The following is an 18,535-nucleotide window of genomic DNA, read 5'->3' on the forward strand; positions in this document are numbered from 1 at the left end:
AATTACCGTATTTTTCGGACTATAAGGCGCTTACGAGTGGCACCAAGGTAAATCGCACCAGCCTAAAAAAATGCATAATGAAGAAGAAAAAACACATTTGTCGCTCGGGAATATAAGTCGCACCAGCCAAAGGATGAAAAAAGTGCGACTTATAGTCAGATGTGGTATATCTATTTCGTGAGTATTTATATAAGTGTGTGTTTATATATAGAGAAGTACACACACACAGACACACAGAACCTTCACAAGACTCATCAATCAATTTGCCCTTTATATCATAATGTGCAATACGTTTGGGCACCTCAAGGGTGGCTTCAAGTCTTTAGTAGTAAACATTCCTGGGATGACTATTCCAGACAGATTTCAAGCTGTTCCTCTGGCACCACGTCTAATCTTTTAAGCCTGAAAAAAAAAGCATATCTGATATCTTAATCCTGGTATTTTCATGAAAATATGGCTTCACCTAAATGGCAATGACAGTGAGTAGCTGTTGCATTAGCACGCTTCCGTCTTCTCATGCATATTTTTTTTTTATTTAAAAAAAAAAAAGGAAAACAAAAAAGCGACTGCTTGCTCACCAGGCAGCCAGATGAAAGGTCAGGCTGTACAAGTGGAGTGATTGCCACACATTACGTTCACAGCCTGCAGTAAGAAACGGTCAGATTACACTTTCCAAGAAATTACAATAAGGAGCAATTACAAAGGTTACAGCTGGCTCGACAACCACAATAAAAAAAAAATCCAATTTAAGCTCGCAGGAAAAAGGGAATCTGTTTGTTTGGTTTTTTTGTTAATATTTATTGGCTTCTGCTCCCGTGCAATAATCTCTCCAAGCCAAACTACAAGTTGGACAAAAGTCGATCCATTTTAAAAACAAACAAAAACATATGCGCCGTAAAGCTGTGACTGGAAATGATGATTTGTTAATGGTGTAATTGTGGAATAGCACGATTGTTGGTTTGTTTTGCGAGTCAAGTTCCCTCCTTGCCAGCTTTTCTTGGACTCATTTTCTGGCATTTTCTGCTCCTTCCAAGACAATTAATGTCATGCGTAAGTGGAACAGAGCGGTGTCTTTGAAGCTGAAGAGAGACATCAGATTATTGCTGACCGGTCGAAAAAACGCTGGATCAATCAACCTGATTGGCCGTCCTGTTGTTTGATAGATGGCCTGCCACTTGTGATCTGTTAATTAATTCAACCGAGGGAGAAAATCTTCTTCCATAAACACATCATTCTCAGCGTAGGCTGTGTTTTCCAGGGATTGATTTCATGGCCGGCTTAATTGAGAATCAAAAGGCGTCTTCTTATCCCATGTGTAACAGGTCAGTGGTCAAACTGCAACTAACGACCAGCCACATGTGCAGAGCGCAGCGCTCGGACCAGCACTGACCCCGTGTGAAGGCAGTGAAAGCTGCTAATCTGTGTCTAATCAGTTCACAGGGAGGTAGCATTTTCACAGCAGCGGTAAAAAAAAAAAATGATTATATTTTTTCATACAATAAAACTTTACAGTATTTGAACACTGATTCATTTGGAAGACTCCAGAGATGTAGGGACTACATGTGGACACACACTTGGTTCCAGACCTATGTGAGAAAGTCAAGAGGTCAGGCATTGACGCCACCTTGTTAACCTTGTTAACTGTACAGTTAGATTTACAGGTCGCCTGTGACAAAGTGCCTTTGACCTTGGAGTCTGTGTTGTTCTAGATCAATACTGTGGATGTGACGTGGATGATAAAAGACAAATGTTTTCCTGGTAAATTGTTTTCACTTTCTGATGGAGGGCACGATTAACACAGGCGTGAACATCTCTGCATAGTGTGTAACCTTTCAGCAACATTGTGCGGAAAGTTTTTGCTATGGAGGTAATGTCATAGCATAGTCAAAAATATTATAGGATTAAACACCGTACCGTATTTTCCAGAAGTCACACTTTTTTCAACCTGGCTGGGTTTGCGACTTATACTTAGGTGTGACTTATGTATTAAAATATTATATATATACATATATATATACATATATATTTATATACAATTTTGGGATCTATTTGCGGGCCAGATTGGACATTTTGGCAGGCCATTTCCAGCCTGCGGGCCACAATTTGATGATCACAGATGTAGAGGCTTAAGGAATGAAATATAATAATAATAATAATAATAATATAGTTGTACAATTTGTGACTTTTACTCAGATATAGTTGTCCAGCAATAATTTCTGGTTATTCAATATTTTCCAGTTTCGTCCATGTAGCTAACACTAGCTAACTAGCCTCTTAAGTTGGACTAATAATAAATAAATAAACTCAAAAAGAAATTACTGCAGAAATCGATGAAAATACAAACAAGAAATACAAAAAAACACAAAAAAATAAATAAAACCCCTCTACGTTTTAGCTTCTCACACATTAGACGGTGGAAGAAAACACAACAGGTTTCAGAGTCGGAGACTCACTCTAGTCGTGACAAATGCCCTTGACTGAGAAACAGTGTAAAGTGAGTACAGGTGAGACCAGTCACTTTGTCAAAGACACAACAGAGAAAGGGTTACGAAAGGAAAAAATAGCCATGGAAACACGGAGGGGAAAAGTCATTTGTTGCCATGTGCCCTTTTAAACTGTCAGGTAATGATTTAGAATGAGGTGGAGGTATGGAGGACACTCCTCCTCTGCTAGACCCCATCACGTCAGGAGGTGGGAACATAAGGAGCAGGGCAAGGGGAGGTAGGATGATTGTAGGTAGTATGGNCTGGATGCATCCGTCCGGGCCGTCACATTTAATACATCGTCAGTCAAAAGCAAAATGTCACACCTTTCATGGGCTCACCCTGAGCTACAGACTTTTAATTGCACATATGGAACACAGTTTGATGGAAGGCTGTGGCGGGGATGGTTTAGTGGGAGCTGCAGGGCCAGGTGAGGGGCCAACAGCAACCAGCAACTAGACAAGAAAGCAATAAAACTGATAAATGATGCTGAGACACATACAAACACAAAACAATGACTGCCCCCCCACCACCACCACCACCACCACTACTGTCTAACAAACCCTAGTCCGCACTAACAACTGAACCTAGGACCTTTGACAAACACCACTCCACACAGCCCCCCCCCATCCCTCTGTCTCCTCCCTGGAGGACTGAATGGCTCTTATTGAACACCGGTCTGTTTACAGATCAACGCCTCCCATCGGGTTTCGGATCAATGGGATTATATTTCTTATAAAGCAATAAAGGACGGAGCGGAGAGAGAGGCAGGGCGGCAGAAAGGACAGCACGAGGCTGAGGGTAAACGGCAGAAGATGGAGTCATCAAAAAGGCTGCACAAAGGCTGATGGGGGGCGGGGGGGCTGTGATGACAGAGTGACAATTTGAGGGGAAAGAGGAAGCCAATGCCTACAGATGGGATAGAGTCTGACGAGCATATCGATCTTCTGTCTCGCTCCTCTTCAAAAGATCAAAAGCAAACAGAAGGGCTCTGTGTTTATCTTTAAGGCAGCGGGAGGATGAGGAGGCTGTCAGGGGATATGGAAATGAAGGCAAAACTCTGTGATACGGCAGGTTAGAGTAAAGCTGAAGCTGCTCCGGGGGGAGAAAGGAGCCACAAAGGGGACGGATTTTAGTGTTTTTATTACAGGAATAATGTTGAACAGAGTTAGTATTTGGATGGGGAACTGTTGACAGTGTAAAAATGGCTGGAAAGTCCGACCGTGTCCCAGGGGGAATGAGGTGAGGTTCAGAGAGAGGTGAGGCACGGACTTTTTAAAGTCGTTCTTAAAACACATAATTAAGATACATACGTAAAAAAATCAAATTTAAAGTCAATTTAAATTCAAAGTCTTTTTTCTAACTTTTATTTGTACATTTTCATTGCAATAAAGTAAAAGTAATAAATAAAGTCCTTGAATAGTCTTCTTCTTTTCAACATATGATAAAATATCAAATAACACAAAGTTCAAAAAAAGAACATAAACTGCACTGTGACATCATCAGTTGAACCTTGAAAATTCCCTCCTGTTTGTCACTTCCCACCTGTAACGTCTCCGTGGCCCACCAGTGGGGCCCGCCCCACACTTTGAGAATCACAGAATTGGATTGAGAAATCGAATTGAATGTCCAAATACTTAAGATTACAGGTGTTTTGTGTAACTGTTGTGTACATGTACTTGTGTAACAGGTACATGGAGTAGTCGACAGACAAAACTTTAATTTTGCTTTCCAAAAAAAATGATGAATTTTAAACTAAATGGGTTTCTATGTCTGCCATTGAAATAGATTGCTGAGATGGAGGGCCAGCGTTTAGGACTGTGGACCAGGTAGGAGATGGAAAGTGCTTAGTGGAAGAAAAAAATGATAATTGTAGTGAATATATTTGCATATTATGAATAAATAGTTGCTGATCCTTCGAAAGTGTTAAATTATAGGAGTGGCTCGTTTGTCTTTTTTGTTAAGAATTCACAACTCCAATCTTTAACCAGTTACTGAACCACTGAGCCTGGTGTGAAGAAACTAACTAGATGGTAAATAACCAAGAAACCTACGGAAATGGGACAAATGTAACTATTAGCCGATATTGTACCCACTCCTTAATTTGCGATTCCGATACCGACCTACCCTGCCCCGACTGAATTTAAATACTATACATACAATTCCCTGATTATTAAAATAGATTAATAAAATGAGCTTCAATGCTGCCATCTAGTGGCTTTCACTTTCATATACAGCTGTTTTACCCCAAAACTATTTTGAGGGCACACATCATTTGGCGAAACCCAGGCATTGGTTTTTTTATCGGGTTTTATCGGAGGAAGTCAACATGTGACAGTTAGTTTTAAATGCTGGAGGTAGATGTAGACGGCTAAGTTTCGGGTTCTCCGTTAATCCATTATTGTAGACTCTGAAAAGATTTTTCTACACGTTTCATCCATTAAAATGTTGTATTATGCATCCCAGAGTTTGATGTACCAATGACAAATGCTCCGACCTCTGTTTGAACCCTATTACCAGAGGAGTCTGCACCCTTTCTAGAAAATGTCATTAAAACAAAATCTGTCATTTGGTGACGCCCTTGGAAGAACGGTGAGGGGGGCTATATTTGCATATTATGAATAAATAGTTAAATAGGGGGGGGGGTAGTAGTTTTTACTCAGTGTACAACTTTATACTTTTTAAATAACAGAATGACATGGGTATCACTGTAATGTAAGTATAGCAACATTCATGTTACATTCTCATGTTTGCACAACTCTTATGAAAAGTGTTGATACTTGAACCGTCACATACTGTATGCAGGCTTCTCCAGCCCTGGCTGCAAAGGTCTTTCTATTGATTTTTGGCACACGATTCAATACTTGAATTCCATGTTTCATCCTTCGTCGCATCTTTCCTCGAGAGTGTTGCAGGTATGTATTTATCATGGTCTAACGAATACGATTGACTTGTAATAATAATAATAATTGTATTAACCATACGACTGTTTAATAAAGACTAAAGTGTATTATATATATTATTTGTATTACATTTTTAGTGCTATCTTTTAAAGAACGGGATTCTAATTTGCCCTCTCCCCCCTGCTCCCCTTGTGAGGGTGAAGATAGTGTTTGGGAACAATAGCTCTGGACAAAGACACACAGAGGTCCTTATTTATTTGCAGCTGCCCAGGATGAGCCTTCTAACTAGTTTAAGTCTGGCCGGGGTTTTAGTCATGTTGATGTGTATTGTCTAAATCAGCCTCTGACCTGTTTTTGCTCCCCTGTCCCTGGGAGGTGACACAAATGTATTCCTGATGCACAGGTTGCTATTGATTGTTCTAAGGCCGGAGAATTAATAAGCGCTGAGCACAAATCATCTTTGTGGCAGTCGCCTTTTTTTTTTCTTCCCCCTTTCGCTCACCTCCAGAGCATCGCCGCAGATGTGTTTCATCGCGCAGTAATTTCAGCCGGTGGATGCAGCGGCATGTTCTGTCAACTTAGGGCCCTACATCTTCAGCCCTCTCAAAAAAAACACACATGGGTCTACATAAATATCCAGACCCTCACGCACAGGCACACACACAGATTAATGTCAAGGACTTTTCTATTTGAGATTCTAAAACATTACACATGCAGATTAAAACCACGTTCCTTCATGAACCCCGTACTCCGCCGTGGGACATTCCACAGTGTGGTCTCCTCTGATGTCCTCATCTCCTCAACGCGCCACCAAATGTAATCCTCCGTAATGCATGTGTAATATTTACACTTATACCATAATCGCTTAAACATTCATTTACGCGCCCATATTTGGTTGTTCGTGGCCCTGACAGCCTATTCATCAAAAGGTAAATGTGCAGAACCCCGCACCCCCTGCAGTAATCAATCAATGTGTTCCTCTCCTGGCTACCATCACTGGAGATGTGTCCCTGGACAAAATTAATCACTGTGAAGTTTGCATAATCCCCCCCCCACAACCCCCTCCACTCCCCCCCGCACATTACAACACGTTTGGGAACCTTTAGCTTTGAAGACCATTTGGATGACTGAAGGAATTAATCAGAAACCTCCGTTCTCAAGTGTGATGAAATTGTAGCACACTACAGAGAGGTTATATATATATATATATATATATATATATATATATATATATATATATATATATATATATATATATATATATATATATATATATATATATATATATATATATATATATATATATATATATATATATATATATATATATATATATATATATATATATATATATATATATATATATATTTAATAGTGATAGGAGCGCTGGCTTAACTCCGTCCTCCTTAGCATCACAAAGATACAGAAAAAAAATGCTGCCTTGACTAAATTTATTTTCTTTTTCTGTACACAGGGAGAGGGAAAATGCCAAAATAATGATAGTTTGATTAGTAGTATCTTCATGCCTCTGGAGCTTTTTATTTTATTTTTTTATACATATACATAAACACAGTGCGGCCTCTAAATCTATCTCCCAAATTTGATTCAAGAATAAAAATATGCACTGACGATAGGATTATTGCCATTAAGACAATTGGACGTGTGCTTCTCCTGCTCCTGTTTATATGTATTACATCTCTATATTTATATTACAAATGTATAAGTAATCAGTACGCTACAAATGCTAACCCTAAATCACGAGGAAGGTTCCTGAAGCAAACTGTTACGCTTTTATTTAAACTATTGAACACAGTAATTGCATCCTTGAAAATTTGTGGTGTTCCACAAGGTTCAATGTTTGGACCTAAGCGTAATGTTCTCATTTTTCAATAAAAAATATTTTCTGCCCAAGTCAATGTAATAAAAGTACTATACTAAAAAAAAGGTACTATATTAAAAATATTAAAAATGTTATTGTGTTGGAACTATGAAACATTTTTGTTTTTTAGTTGTGCACATGATAATAAGAATAGTTTGTATTTTGTTCTTGTGCTAGCGTCTATGAGTCGACTTTGGATTCCTATATAAGAAAAGACACATTTTTGAAATTGTCACTGACTCTACACTCTTAAACAATGTACTTGATAGAACAGGCACACACAGTGGATACAGGGAAGCCTAGCGGCAAGTCCGTACAGAATAGCGTCACCAGTGTTAGCATTTGAGCTTAAATGTCTTTCGCTTCATATGCAGCGCTAAAAAAAAAATTTTAAAAAATCACTGTGAGTGTTAACTCAACTAGTCACTTCATTTATTTTTCAGGACTATTACAATCTTAACGTGCTAATGAAATGTAGCAGGTGCAATGGTAGCAGCAGTACTTTCCTAACCTAATTTTTAAGTATATTTGAGCGTACAAAGTCACATCAGTAAAAAAAAATTTGTCTAGCACATATGGTTCAGCGAACGCCCGAGGAGCAATTTAGCTGTGGTTGTTTTCGCACATCCTAAGTGGCCCATTCCATGTCCCAGGGCTCCCTAATGTCAATATCACATTTGGAAGTGAAAGAGTGATTCTGGGAAAAGGTCAGAGCAAAACCAAACACCAAGCATTGGATGACCAGCTGTCAGCTCTTCTCATAATGACATAAGAGTCCTGGAAAAGTGATGCGCGGGAGAGGGGGGGGTGGGGGGGGGGGGGGGGGGGGGGGGGGGGGGGACTATACAATGTACCGAGAATATCTTTGGCTATTCTTGGTACATTGTTTAGCTAGCATTTAGCTGTAACTGGGCTAATGTGTTATATGACTTACACTCAGTTTCGGTTGCTTTTTGTCCAACAGCCAACACTTTTCAGGCACGTCAGAGAGAGGTCACATCGCTCAACAGTCAAAGAAAGTGTCGCCATATTTCAATAAAACATTTCTTGCTAACAAGTAGATGTCGGAGTCTTTCGAGGTGATCAGGTCTGTGATGGTTGTGCAGGAAATTTCTTTCCTGCACAACGCGTTGCCAGCAACTGTTTAAAACGTCTGATTGACAAAGTAAACACACACAGAGAAATGGGATTTAGCGCAATATGTCCAGACACATGTTTCTTTGGCTGATGATGGCTGCTGTTCTAATCTATTATGGGATTCTCACAGAGAGAATCTATGCTGTCAGTTCCAGCAAAGCATTAACCTGACACTAACTTCTCCTGTAACAGGCTCAGACGATACGTCCCATCTGTCCGACAGACAGAAAAAGCATCATGAGTGACATGTTCCTGAAACGAGGATACCCCCACAGGAAGACTAATCAAATATGGCTTTTTTGACGATGTGTTTATTATTCTCATCAATAATGTTGTTGGTATAATAAATGACCAATACTGTACACTTAACGATCAGCTTATACACTTTGATCTTAGAGTTTTTAGTGTTTTTTATGCAGTATTCTCATAATCAGGTGTCACCTTGAAGATGGTCAGAAAAGGATGAAAGTTCAAGTAAAATACGGCAGGATATTTTGATGTATTGTTTTTTTGTTCTTGTTTTTTAAAAAAGGTCTAAAACAATATTTAAAGGTGAAAACAGCTATTTTGGCTATTACCAAGCTACAGGTATGAAAGCTACAAGGTTGATAAAAAAATGAAACTATTATTCAATTATCATTGAATATCAAATAGCTACAATATGTAAAAATAAAAATAAAAAAATAAAATAATGATGACGTTGTTTTTTTTAAACAGCTTTAAATGGACCTGCAACCATTTATGTTTCTGAGTCACATATTAGAATATACAAATACCTCCATTATTATCCGTTATTTGAAGATAGACAAGATAGACACGGCTGCTCTAGCTAATTCAAAAATGTCCCAGAACCTTTTTTTTAAAGATTGATTAATAAGGCAAAGTGTGAAAATGTTATATTTGTCCTGAGGGTGGCAGCAGAGGAGAAGAAGAGTACACTGTTACACTGTTGATGTTTTTGACAGATTGTCAGGTAAAGAAAATAGATTTTTTCATACTGACAGTTAGCTTTAAGGTTAGCCTAGCAACACCCAAATGTTAGCCAAAAATATATTGGCAAAATTTAAAAAGAAAGGGTTAATATTTAAGAATGAGAGTTCGAGATAATTTAATAAACAGCACATATATTTTTAAATAAGATAATTTTACCTAAATATCTGTGTAGGTGAAACATTAAAGTGTTAGCGTGAGGAGAGCTAAGCTAAAGTTGAGCCAAAGGTATAGATACAATAGCATTAGCTTAAAAAATCAAAGGGATAAAAACGAGGGTGTAAAAATTGAAAATACTACTTGGAACTACTAAAAAGTAACACAAAAATGACCCTGATTGGTCAAATTAATTACATTTCTAAACTAATGATTAACTCAGACTAGTAGCAAATATCTTTTATAGCTTAAAACCAGCTACAGGATATAACCAGCTCAAACTTCAAATTCAAATAATAGTTTAACACCATCAAAAAGCTGATTTTTTTTTTAAGTTGATCTGCAGTAGCCCAGATTATATATTTTTCTTCAACTGTGAATGTTTGCCCGCTGCAGACAAAGTGAAAGTCAAAGTGCATACTGAATGTTTGTGGAATGTTAGATTTTCTGCCATGGCCACTGGCTCACCATCAGAGGGAAACGTTTACTGTCAAATGTCTGTGTAGTTCAGATGGGTTTTTGCAAATGCACGTTTGGTGCCATCTGGTGACTCCTCGCTCTGAAGGGAAAGCATTTTAGAGGCGTTTCAGGCCAGTCCTATCTAATGTACGAAAGAGAACAGCTGCTTTAATTAGGTTTGAATCAGGATAATAAATGCATTACAAGTTGTTGGTTTTTTTACCTACTCTGACAGACTGTGTAATCTGAGGGATTATTGTCGCCAGGGCTACGCTGCATGGTGTTACATAATCTGTTTTTTGTGAGTAAATATCACATGAGTTCCTCCTCCCCCTCGCCTCCTCTCCCCTCCTCCTCCTCCTCCTCCTCTTCCTCCTTTTCTTTTTTGCTCCACTGGGAGCACAGAAATATGAGAGCCCAGACAGTGTGCTGAAATTTGTGACTGATGTGGGGAGAAATGTGTCACCACAGCCTTCACCTGCAGCAACAACAACCAACAATCAGTTGAGCAATGTGTCTGGGATGTGGCAGTTTCATTCTCAGCAAGTCAGAACATGAGCTTTTTCCATACGAGATCTTTATGAACAACTGCTCCAAAGGTTACCGCCGCCGCAGCAGCAGCAGCAGCAGAGGAAGAAGAAGGAGATTTTGAAATAAATGAGGAACAATGAACAGGACTTAGATGACAGGCGTGGCAGGAAATACGGAATTGGCTCAAACTGCTGTAGCGTGGTGTGCTAACTGAACAATGTATCTGGGAAATACGACCAACTTTAGACCATGAGTTGTTGATGCTTCACCACTGACAGAACCAAACCACATCAGAAACATCTGTCCACAGCTTTTCATCACAGAGTCCTTAAAAACGCCTCAACTTCTTCACATTAAATATATGTATTTAATCAGTCTGCGATGGTTTGCAACACCTACGGAAAACGGGAGGTACTGCAGTTAGCAGCATTGAACATTAAACGATGGCAAAGTCTTTGCAGGGATGGGGACTAAACTACATTTTTTTCTGCACTATAAGTCGCTCTTTTTCTCATCCTTTGGCTGGGTTTGCAACTTATACTCAGGTGCGACTTATATATTGAAATATATAATCCCACATATTTGTTATTTTCACACTGACAGCAACTAGAGGGCACTCTAGGCTTGTAGAGCAGTGTCTGCTACTCCTGTGCCACTGAATATGTACATGTTCGTTATTTGCACACTGACAGCCACTAGAGGGCACTGGTGCGACTTTATACTCTGGAGCAACTTATATATGTTTTTTTTTCTTCTTCATTATGTATTTTCTGGCTGGTGCGACGTATACTCCGGAGTGACTTATAGTACGAAAAACACAGTAGTGATCTTGTTACTGTAGGACGAGGGTATTAAACACTTAAACCAAAAAAAACTTCCAAAAACAACTGACACAGTCAGTATCCTTCCATCCAAAAAGTGTACCTAAGACATTGTTCATTTTATATGAACAAAAAAGAATGAAGTTGATCACTTTTCTCTGTCTACTTTAGGTATAATATCTGAATAAAATATATTCTTCTTTTTTCGAAAGTGCACCAACTCTCACTGGTTAGTGTTTGGACTGTGCTCTGAATGCCCCGGTTTGGGATTAAATTTTCCAAGAGTGAGACTGTTTGTGTGGTTCACAGTGGACACGCCCTGACTTCTGCTGGAAGCAGCACTGTGAAGGCGTGATCACACCAGTGAGTTTCTCTGTGCAGGATCTGACAGAAAGGAATCAGCAGGACCTGGTTGTTTGAACTCCTGAAGGTGAATATTACCTTGATTTTGCTCATAGAAACTCTAATCCACTTATTCTGCAGCCTGTTAGTGGGAAGTTCATACTTTAGTGAAGGCTTTCAGACGGGAAAGTTGTGACATATTGAAGTTTCTGTGTGTTCACAGACCGTCAGCTCACTGTTTTCTTGTTTTGCTTTTTGTTGTTTATTTTGTAAGTTTGTCACAGACGATGAGGCTCTTGCGAGGTTTGAAGCACTCATTTTCTCTGGAAACAATTAGGAGCCGGTGTTTTGTCCCGAAATAACACGACCTAAATAATCTGCCGTCTCTCTGCCGTTTGTTGGATTTTAATAGAGATGTGTTCTGAAGAGCTGCTGAATGGTGACTTGTCAGCAGATTGTACTGTCCCGAGCTTTAAGTGCTATCTTTGTTTTCTACTCATTTTCAGCGAAGATGCCAGAAACAGCAGAAGCCGTGTCAGCCACTCTCACCACCAACAGAAACTGCACCATAGAAATATCCAATGTCAGCGCCACCTACTGTCTCATCAACCCCAAGTAAGTGAAAAAAATTCACAAACTATCTCGCATGAGTAACATAGTAATTACTCAAGGGATGGTTCGCAGCCCTAATGTGGTACACATGACCCCTTTGGCCAAATTTTACTATTTCTTTATTTAATCATTTAAACTATTTTGCCCTTTTAATCTCATTTACTTTTGTGTCTTTGTTTACTTTTCCATTGGCATTTTTCTGTTAACTGTTTTCTGCATATATAAATATATACACATATTAATAAAACACCATTTCCTGCTTTATTTAAGGTTAAAAAAGCTAGTAATAACTTAAAAACAATACATGTTTACAATTGTTTTCCATCAATGTCTGTTTTGTTTAACTGGTCTGTAAAAAAGAATGACACCAAACAATAAAATGAATAAATAATTCCTCCCGTTGTCCACTGGAATTTGCGGCATGTGTCCACATTAATCTCACAGTGGCAGCAGAGACCGTATCTTGGACGGCTGGGTTTCATGTGTAGCATCACTTTGCCCAGAACTTCTACCTATCCATCACGCAGTGACACGCACCGCCTCATTGCACATCGCGTGCAGGTACACTCACCGTAGCTTGGAAGTCCACAGCAGTATGTGCGCGAGTCACACTCTATCCATCAGAATAAAGGCTTTCACCCCGGAAAGCCCAGCGCTCAGAAACTACCCTGACAGTCTCCACAAAACCTGAAAAACTTTCCTTGTTTTTTTTTTTTTTTTTTTTTGTTCATCAAAAGTTTGAAAAGTGCGTCATAAAAGTTGTCCGCAGATTTGCAGTGACAGTCAGTCTTTCAATCTTCCTGTCTTGTTCAGGGTCTACATGTCAAGCGGCTTCAGTCATCACCCGCCCCAGCCCACGGTCCGCACCGCCATGACAGAAGTGTGCTCCTTCACCAAGGACGACAACACGGCCACAGGCTCGGTCGGCGTGCTGACCTACGACCTGTTCAATATGAAGAGCCGGGTTTACGCCGAGCGCGTGGCCATTATGTTCTCTGTGCCCTTTGACCACAACCTGTACAAGAACCGTCTGGCCGTGGGCTGCGTGGAGCATTCCCGCGCCTGTGACAAACATCTGTACAACCAGATGTATGATGGGAAAGACCTCACCGGCTTTGTGCGATCTGAGGCAAACGGATCGGGAGTGTTTCATCGTGGCTCGTATATTGATCTGAGGGCAACCATGTCCACCACTGGCAAAGCCATTGTTAAAGTGGAGCTGTACGATAAAATGGGCCATTAGTGTGGAGACCTGTTTGTACTTTGATTCAAAATAATAAATAAACCCATGTACTCAGTTGAATGGTGAGTCAAATAAACATGAAAAAAAAGAGTGATGCTCATTGATTATACTTCACCTGGTTCTTCATTACAGGAAATAAATATTCAAAATACACACTTGGTGCATTGTGTCATTTTCTGTGTGTGTGTGTTTAGTGTGTGTTTAGTGTGTGTGTTGGGAAGGAGCTGCACCACACCCATAGACAACGTGACAACGTATATCACACACCATCAAGCTACTGTTAAAAGTTCAACTTCCAACGGAAATTTTGATACATCGTGGTTGACTTCCAGCTCACTTTCTCCATCCTCCCTTTTTTCCAAACTTCCTTTTTACCAACCTCAGATATTTATGGTCTTAACCTTATCCATATTTGGCCAAAAGTTTATTTTTCATTCACTTTGTTTTGCTTCAAAAAACATTCAGCTGTTTCTAGTTCTTGTTCTCAGAAAATATGCTTTGAATGCATTTTCGTGGAAACTTCAATCTCGGAGGCATTTTCTTTGAGCCAGTTCTAAGCTAATTTAAAGCTGTTTTTTATTGCCTTTTGGCTAACTGTTACTTACATCTTGATCAACTTTACTTTAGCTGTTCTTTTTACTTTTGCAATTTTCTTGTTGTCATTTTTTTCCCCGGATAGATAAACATTTTGAGCGTACCTAAGCTAACTTCTTGCTAATGATAAGACATTGTTTGTTCTAACATTAAGCTTCTTTGTGGCTAACTTTATTAGTCTCTTTGTTTATCTTTAGATAATTCCGTATTTAAGTATTCAGAATTTATGTTTCACTAATGTAACTCTACAGCAGTGATCATCAACTTAGAGGTTAATAAATACTGAAAAGTTGAAGCTGGATTTAAACTTATTCACATGTTCTGTATAAAACAAAAGCTGAAGTGTTCTGCTTTTCTAAAATACTTCTGTCTTGAGCAACAAATGAGGAGCGGTTTGCCCATGTTTTAATTTTTACCACAAGATTCGCTTCTCTAAAAGTAGCAGATGATGGGAAAATCTGAGTGGATGGTATTTTGTTTGTTGACTTGAAACCGCTCAACACACTGGTGACTCATCTCTTCCTTGTTCAGTGGTTTCTGTGTGGAATTCCTAAGTTTCCAATGTTCACTCCTTAAATAGCCCTGGAGTCTGCCTTAACATGTTACAAATATGTCGTGTTTAACGACATATTTGTAACCTATAACTTAACAACCTACAACCTATTGTACAGATATATTTGTAACCTATAACTTAACAACCTGCAGGAGTATTGTACAGAGGAATCCTATTTCACTGGAAAAGAAAACTGCTGCCAGGGATCCTGTCTCACCAAACAGGTTTGGATCCAGTAGAAAAGTGCTAAGAGCAATCGGTACCACAGATCTGGGTGTGGTCGTTTTATCCAGGAGGGAAAAACATATTTGTGCTGCTGGTTTTTCTGAGTGTGTGCGTACGAGTGTGTCAACTGAAAGAGGGTGTGGACTGTGTCTGGCTTAGGCTGAAAATGGGAGGGCATCCTTATTTTTTTTTTGTTGCCTGCCACCCACTCCCACTTCTGGTAGAATTTTCCAGTTCAAGATCTGGGAGTATTCACATAAGATCTCTGCAGGTAAGTCACTGGAAACAGTTTTTTTTAAATGACTTTGACTTCGCAGAAGAGACATTTCTAAAAAAGTTAGTTTGATTGTAGAGACATTTCTAAAAAAGTTAGTTTGATTCGCATCTGTAGGAAAAGAAAAGAAAAGAAAAGAAGGAAAAGTGATTTGTTGTCATTGTGACACAGCTCTGCATTTAACCCTTCACCTCAGTGAGCAGGGGGCAGCGAGTGGAGGGCACCTCAGTGGAATATGATGGCTGGTGGTCAAAGTTGTGGTGAAAAGTCCGCTACTTTAACCACCAAGCCACCACTGCAACTTTCTAAGTAAAAAGGGCGTTTGTTTTCACTCCGACTTCTGTAACATACAGTGATTATAGGTGTGAGAACAGAAAACTTTCTAATGAGAACAAGAAGGTCAACATCCATGGCGCTATATCTCCGTCTCATTATCCTCACACAGGTGTTAATATCCAGCCTCTTTGAGCTGATGAAGGTCCGTGTGCAGAGATCACGGGAGTGTTCTGCCTGATACACAGTGTGATTTTCAGAGAGTCGAGGAGAGAAACAGTCACAGCTGTTCAGCTCAGACAGTTTGTTGCTTTAACTTTGTTTGTTTTTTTACCAGCAGATCACACGACAACATGTCTGAGTCAGCCGAAGCCATCGCAGCCGATGTGAACAGCAGGAGGAGTGTCGTCATCGAACTCACAAATATCACCAACAGTTACTGCCTCATCAACCCCAAGTAAGCCCTGAATATCCAATATACTGTGGATGTGGATGGGCGGGCAGGGTGACCAATCACAGCACTTGGAAGTGAAATTTATTTTTTCAGCTTTAATTAAATTTGCAGGCATTATTGGCTCAAATGTAACCATGGTAACCATGTGCTATTAACTACATGTTACTTGGCTAACTTTTAGAAAAAAGTATCACTTAGGCTATATTGAAGTAGTATAGTTAGTATTTTTTGGTTCAATATTATCCGAGTTTTTACAAACTATTCCCTAAACTTTTATGTCAAACTCATTTTGTTTCAGAAAAGAAAAGAAGGAAAAGATGCCAATCTAATGATTAGATGCCAAGTGGGCCGGACCAGTACAGTCATAGCACTTATTATTATAAATAACAATAAGTCCATATTTCCCCCCTTCGTTTTCCTGCAAATAAGAACAATTATATTAGAAAATATTCATATTTAATGAAATATAATTTGACAAAACAAGTGTTTGTGCATTTTTTTCACTTCAAAATTCCTCAAGTGGGCCGAATTGAACCCCCGAGCGGGCTGGTTTCAGTCTGCTGGCCGTATGTTTGACACCCCAGGTTTGACACAGTGGTTATTTTAATACTGTAGTTGGCTTTCTGTGTGTGTGTCTGTAGGGTATACCTTGATAATGGAGAGACCCACAACCCACCTCAACCCACAGTGCGCCCTCTAAAGACTGAGGTTTGCACTTTCACCAAGTCCAGTTCCAAGGCAACGGGCAGTGTCGGTGTCCTGACCTATGACCTCCTAGAACGATCGCGCGATGACTACATCGAGACTTTGGCCATCATGTTCTCCGTGCCCTGGGACTACCACCTGTACAAGAACTGGTTTGCAGTGGGTCTCTATAAAAAGGGTCGCAACTGTGACAAGGATTTGTTCAAAGAAATGTATTATGAGAAGAACCCGTCGGCCCACGGGTTTGCCAGGGAGGAGGCCGTGGGGTCCGGCATCAATTACGTGGGTGACTACCTAGATATCAAGGCCACCATGTCTCCCCTGGGCAATGCCATTATGAAGGTGGAGGTGTGGGATAAGCTCTTCACACCCATCATGGGTCAGCATGCAATGTAGTCGTCCTCCCTAATCACATTATAACCATGTACTCCAGCAGCAGCAGCAGCTGTTTGGACCGCACTTTTCCAACCACACTCCAAATGCAGAATCAAGCATGTGTCTGTAAACCTGGATTTACCATTAAATAAACCTGTTTCAAATCTGACTTTATTTTTTTCATTAATCCATTGCACATTGCTCACCCCGTCTAACGGTAAAGTCTCCTTCGGTTTCAATAGCATTTCTTTTTAAACAGGCACTTTCAGAAAAGGGAATTGAAAAATATGACTCAGAGGAAAGATAAGAGCGACTTCACTGAACACAGTGCATTTGCCTTGACCCTGTAGAGTGAGCGACACAGTGAGCCATTATGTAGAATCTGTTCTTGAACAGGTTTATGATCAGTGTAGTTTTTAAATGTTAATAATAAATAAATGCTAGTTTTCCAACATTAACAATTATTGCAATTTTTTTCAAATGTGCAAAGTTGGAGGAAACAAAACGTCGATGCAGTTTTCTTAATTCTGATGAGCTTAAATGACAATTTCATTGTGGCTCACTATCATCATATTGATTACGTTCCACAATTCTCTTTAGAAAACAAACGCTGCTTTTCAAAATCTGGTTTCCCTTCAGATTCATGACACCATTTCAAGGATTGGCTGATGAAGCTGCAGTCGAGCCGTAAAGATCAAATGTTTCTTTCTCTCCGTCACTGATGCATTAGCATAAAAATACATAAGTAATAAATCCATACCACTCATAGTCTCTGTGCGATTGGGGAAATAATATGTTCTTACAATTAAGAGAAGGAAGATTGGCTGTCACATTTCTGTCATATTTTACTCTCTCTCTCCTATATCCTTTCAATTTCCTCTTTCATATCCTTTATTATTGCTTTCACATTAACTTCATCCTGATTCGTATGTGCAGGATAACTGTTGTGCATAAGCTTCAGTAAGTGTATGTATGCATGCAGGCGGATGAAGATACAGTATATCAACGTATGTATTTTTTTTAAATGGAGAAATAAATACCTTTGCATCATATGCGACTTCTGTGAATGGGGGGTTGAATCTAATGTATATAAAAATGTATTTTCTCTTATAGATAAGAGTAAGGAGCTTAGCATTTATGAATTGCAATGTATGCTTCTTTGGCACTGCTAAAGAGAGGATATCGATCTGTTTTTCCTGCTGTCAAAATCCTGAGGCGAGGCGGATGTGTGCAGGTGAACCGTCCTGTCTTATGATATCAGGTGATCTCACTGAAGGAGCGCTATGGCTGTGGTTAAACTGCTGCATGAGGATGAGTACAGTACAATGACAGCAAATGCAATACTAACAGCAGATACATTAGAAAACCTGTATTTCTGATGTAGTAGTACTTTTGGTATTTATAAACACTGGCAATGAAAACTAGGGAGTTGATAAAAGGAGCCTGTTGGAACACTGTGCAATATTTTATATATATATATTATGTTTTGAAGATTGGCTGTGAAGGAAAAGCCGTGATACTTGGCG

General features: G+C 39.5%; 2 protein-coding genes across 3 annotated transcripts; both read left to right on the plus strand.

Moving 5' to 3' along the window:
* Nucleotides 1-11,639: 11,639 nt before the first annotated feature.
* On the plus strand, nt 11,640-13,709 carry LOC103393154 (bryoporin). Its single transcript, XM_008330019.3, has 3 exons — nt 11,640-11,789; nt 12,208-12,316; nt 13,127-13,709. The coding sequence occupies exons 2-3, from the start codon at nt 12,213-12,215 to the stop codon at nt 13,554-13,556; spliced, it is 534 nt and encodes a 177-aa protein (XP_008328241.1). The 5' UTR covers nt 11,640-11,789; nt 12,208-12,212; the 3' UTR covers nt 13,557-13,709.
* A 1,357-nt stretch (nt 13,710-15,066) lies between these two features.
* On the plus strand, nt 15,067-17,178 carry apnl (actinoporin-like protein). 2 transcript variants are annotated; one of them, XM_008330018.2, is made up of 3 exons: nt 15,067-15,199; nt 15,813-15,932; nt 16,571-17,178. In XM_008330018.2, exons 2-3 carry the CDS (start codon nt 15,829-15,831, stop codon nt 17,028-17,030), a joined length of 564 nt encoding a protein of 187 aa, XP_008328240.1. In that variant the 5' UTR covers nt 15,067-15,199; nt 15,813-15,828; the 3' UTR covers nt 17,031-17,178. The 2 variants fall into 2 exon arrangements, with proteins under 2 accessions (XP_008328240.1, XP_008328239.1); XM_008330017.2 differs by having other exon boundaries at nt 15,068-15,199; nt 15,816-15,932.
* Nucleotides 17,179-18,535: the final 1,357 nt, after the last annotated feature.

This window comes from Cynoglossus semilaevis, chromosome 17, assembly GCF_000523025.1.
Source record: "Cynoglossus semilaevis isolate Cse_v1.0 chromosome 17, Cse_v1.0, whole genome shotgun sequence".
NCBI lineage: Eukaryota > Metazoa > Chordata > Actinopteri > Pleuronectiformes > Cynoglossidae > Cynoglossus > Cynoglossus semilaevis.